The following is a 3923-nucleotide window of genomic DNA, read 5'->3' on the forward strand; positions in this document are numbered from 1 at the left end:
CTTTGACTCCTTGCTTCAAAGCCTTGATTCTTGTTTCTCAATATTCCTTCCCTTTTAACTTGGCTGTACATCTCAAAGTTAGTTTGAAATGTTAAACTTCCAATAGAAATAGAACTCTTCATACCTTAAGTTGGTATGGAAGTTCTGAAGAAGGGCAGGGTGTTTATCATAGGGCATTTATAGTGTTAATAGTAAGGGTCCTATATATAGTCAGTGCTTTAACTAGAGATACACCTTTTGATAAGCTTAAGTGGGGTATATGTCTTGATTGTACATTGAGCTCTGCCATCCTTGATCGTTCAGAGTGAAAATGCCTGTACTTATATCTTATGGATGGTATAACTTAATTAAGCAAACATTATGCTTTGCAGTTTGCGCTAAAAGATGCAGAGCAAAGCTGGAATTTGCTCAATTTCAAAGCTTAAATGATAATTTATCTAAAGTGTCAAATTACAGATGTATGGTCATGATTAGCTAATTTGTGCCTGTTATCATGCATTGTTTTACCTACCTAGGTCATAAACTTTGGTCTGCCTCTCAAGATTTGAAACGTATTTAGGAGAACTTGTTAATTGAGAAGTTGTAAATAGCTAGCAATTATTTACGTCTTTTGGGATAGAACAGATTTGGAGCTTGTACAACATTATTATAATGAGAAGAATGTAAATGTGCATAGATCAGGTGCTAATAGAAGTGTTTCTGCGTTCTCACATGTGTCATCATTAACTATCACAGCTCAATCTGTTTTATTTGAAATAAATTATACTGGTAGAAATTGAATTTACTGTGGTGCTGTGCTATTATTGGTATAAGCAACTGTTTCTCTTAAGATGATTGTCTGTAATGCTTATGGTTTACAATATCTTGAACTTTGCAGGGCCCAAACCCACTTTCATGTAAGAAGAAGAAGAGCTGTGAAAAACCAAATGTTGTTTTGGAGAAGGTGAACTTTTCGATGTGTGCTTTTTTTTGGGGGGGGGGGGAATGTTTCTACACTTTATTTTTTGGTTTTATTTTCTATTTATGCCTAAAACCTATACTTTGTTGTGATGGCCAAGAAAGTATTGGGCTCCCCATATTTGATTTTGCTGAGCTGAAGTAAAATGCTACATTCTTGATATCTTTAATTTCTCAACTTGATATTGAAACATTGGAGCTTAATACAGGTAAAGAAAGATGGAGAAAATTCTGTGAGAAGCAGAAGCAGGAAAAGGAAGAGATCACGCGGAGGCAAAAAGCTGGCAGAGAAAGATGGTTAATGTTGCTACTTGCTACACTCAATGCCGGATCTTAAGTTAGGGCAAAGTGGGGGTATGGAAAATTGCTTTATTCTTCTTGCTTGGAACAAGGGTGTCCACTACAGACATTGACATCTGATTCATGAGAGATTATGATGAGAAAGAGCGGACTAGAAAATACATAATAGATTTGGGATTTATGGGACCGACTTGTTTTTGTGTTGTTGTTGCTGTTTGGGACCGTGGGTGTACATCCTTTTAATTACATTACAATCTGAAAACTAACTATCTGACCCAAATTTATTTGGATAGTTTCCAACTTTCCATTCAGATAAGCCTGATTTCTCTTTTAAGAATTTTGGCGATTTAATAGTGAAAGAAGAAGTGGTAGACACCGCAATTGTATTTTTGATTATGGGAGAGCTGCATGCATCGGTCTCTGATTTTTCTTTTTCCTGGTAAAAGACTTGTATTACTTGTGCAATTTTTCTTTTTAGTCGGTTGATAAGGTTCTAAAACATTGTTGCTGAATGGGGTCAAAGTAATTTAATTTGTTTAACGATGCTTAATTTTACGGTGGATCTGCAGTGTGCCCGTGACACTATCGGCTAGTAGCTTGTTTTCCATTATTTGTTGTTGATGTTGTCTTTTTCTGTTCCTTGACAACCTATTTTTCAAAAGGATCTACATTTTCTAGGACTCATCGTCACTCACAGGCGCTTGCTCGCTCGAGTGTCAGACTTTTCATATATATATAAAGTAGTTATTTTCTTTATTTTTTTACCTTCGTTTTCATTATTTACGTTTTATTTCTTATCATAATTTAATATAAATATTTTACGAGGGGCCTATATATCGGTTGATGCGAGAATCTTATTTATTTTTTTACGGTTTTCACAAAAAAAAAAAAAAAAACAAAAACAAAACAAAACAAAAAAAATTGAAAAAGAAAAAAGAAACTGGCAACTGACAAACATTCAGCTCGATTCGTGGCTCACGGTCTAGACTTATGTCCCCGAGGAAACGTTCGGCTTCTGTTGGGTTCCTCTCATTTGGATTATAGTAATCTATAATTTTCTGTGTCTTTATAATAATTTTCTGTGTCTTTTAGTAGTCTATAATCTATAATTTTCTCTTTGTCTTTACATGCACCATCCAGACTGGTTTTTCAATTTTTAGCCCAGAAAGAGAAAGATGATCCTAACATGCAATATACAAGTCTGCTGTATGCAATTAACCGTTGTGTAGTTGTGTTGCATGTAATATGAGAAAACATGTGGGACTTCCGTTATTATCTTTGTATATTCACAATGACTCATGTGAAGAGAAGCTTCCAAGCAAGAAATCCACCCAATCTTCTTTTATGGCGTTGGCAGGCATCAAGTTGCACGGCTTCCCTTCAACTCCACAGTTCTTGTCCAGACCATTTAAACCACATTACGTGTAAGATTACGTACTAGAAAGAAAATTATATATATATATATATATATTTTTTTTAAAAAAAAAAATAATAATAATATTCAAATACACCACCACCACCACTTGCCAAATCCTCCTCCCGGCTCCCAGTATAGAATATGAAGCCCCGTGATATTACTTTATTTTTTTAAGGGCCTCTACATTTTATAGAGTAATTTATTTAAAAAATAGGTTTACAGGATTTGTAATAAATGAGTTGAAACATAAGTTCCAACTTTGCAAGTGTATGCATATATATATATATATATATATATATAGAGAGAGAGAGAGAGAGAGAGAGTTTAGAAGATGCATGTGATGTGACAACGTCATCTACAATTTCCCGTTCCTTTCGCCGGCTATTCTTTGTCTTCTTCTACTCTCTGCTCTGTTAAAACCGTTTTATGCTTAGCTTTTACTTCCTCTCTCTCTCTCTCTCAGGCGGTTCAGTCAGTGGCTCGATTGGTTGACCAGTTTAATATCAATTCTCCGATAGCTGCCTGCAACACAACAATGCCTCTTCCATGGCTGCTCATCATTTTCTCCTCCTTCACATATAAACTCGCTTTCTCCGAAGCTGCTCCCACTCATTCGGTTCCACCCAGTGACGCATTGTCGCTTCTGAGCTTAAAGAACGCGGTCTCCCTCGACCCCTCCAACCTCCTCTCCAGCTGGACCCCCTCCACCCATCACTGCCACTGGTACGGCGTCACCTGCGACGACGACGTTTCCCCAAGAATCATCTCCTTATCCCTTCCGAACAACATGCTCTCCGGCAGGATCGCGGAGAGCATCGGAAAGCTCCGGTCTTTGGAGGTTCTTGAGCTTCAAGGTAACAACTTCTCCGGCAACATTCCCACCCAGATAAGCCGTCTTCACTCTCTACGCTTGCTTAACTTGTCTTGCAATTCGCTTTCTGGTCCCATACCCAATACACTGATTGGTTTAGGAAATCTACGAGTCCTTGATTTATCCAACAACCTGCTTTCTGGTAGGCTTATGATTACGTTGAGTGGTAAATGTGACACCTTGAACCATCTGAGGCTTTCTCATAACTTTCTGACCGATAATATCCCCCCCCAGATTGGCAAATGCTGGAACTTGAGTACCCTTTTGCTTGATGGGAACATATTACAAGGTGGGATCCCTCCAGAGATTGGCTGGATTTCCGAGCTCCGGGTTCTCGATGTTTCTAGGAACAGTCTCACTGAAAGGATCCCACAAGAG

At 37.8% G+C, this 3923-nt stretch overlaps 1 protein-coding gene and 1 long non-coding RNA gene across 2 annotated transcripts in view; both read left to right on the forward strand.

Moving 5' to 3' along the window:
- The first annotated feature begins 57 nt into the window (after nucleotides 1–57).
- Nucleotides 58–1526, forward strand: LOC132180531 (uncharacterized). The gene is made up of 2 exons (XR_009440176.1): nucleotides 58–943; nucleotides 1167–1526. It is a non-coding gene; the product is annotated as an uncharacterized LOC132180531 (long non-coding RNA).
- Nucleotides 1527–3209: 1683 nt separating this feature from the next.
- The window catches only part of LOC132182260 (leucine-rich repeat receptor-like protein kinase PXC2), a 1390-nt gene continuing 676 nt past the window's right edge, over nucleotides 3210–3923 (forward strand). The window contains exon 1 of the mRNA XM_059595445.1: nucleotides 3210–3897. Within this exon, the coding sequence (XP_059451428.1) occupies nucleotides 3210–3897 (688 nt within the window). The remainder of the gene's footprint in view (nucleotides 3898–3923) is intronic.

Source organism: Corylus avellana, chromosome ca5 (assembly GCF_901000735.1).
Source record: "Corylus avellana chromosome ca5, CavTom2PMs-1.0".
Classification (NCBI taxonomy): domain Eukaryota; kingdom Viridiplantae; phylum Streptophyta; class Magnoliopsida; order Fagales; family Betulaceae; genus Corylus; species Corylus avellana.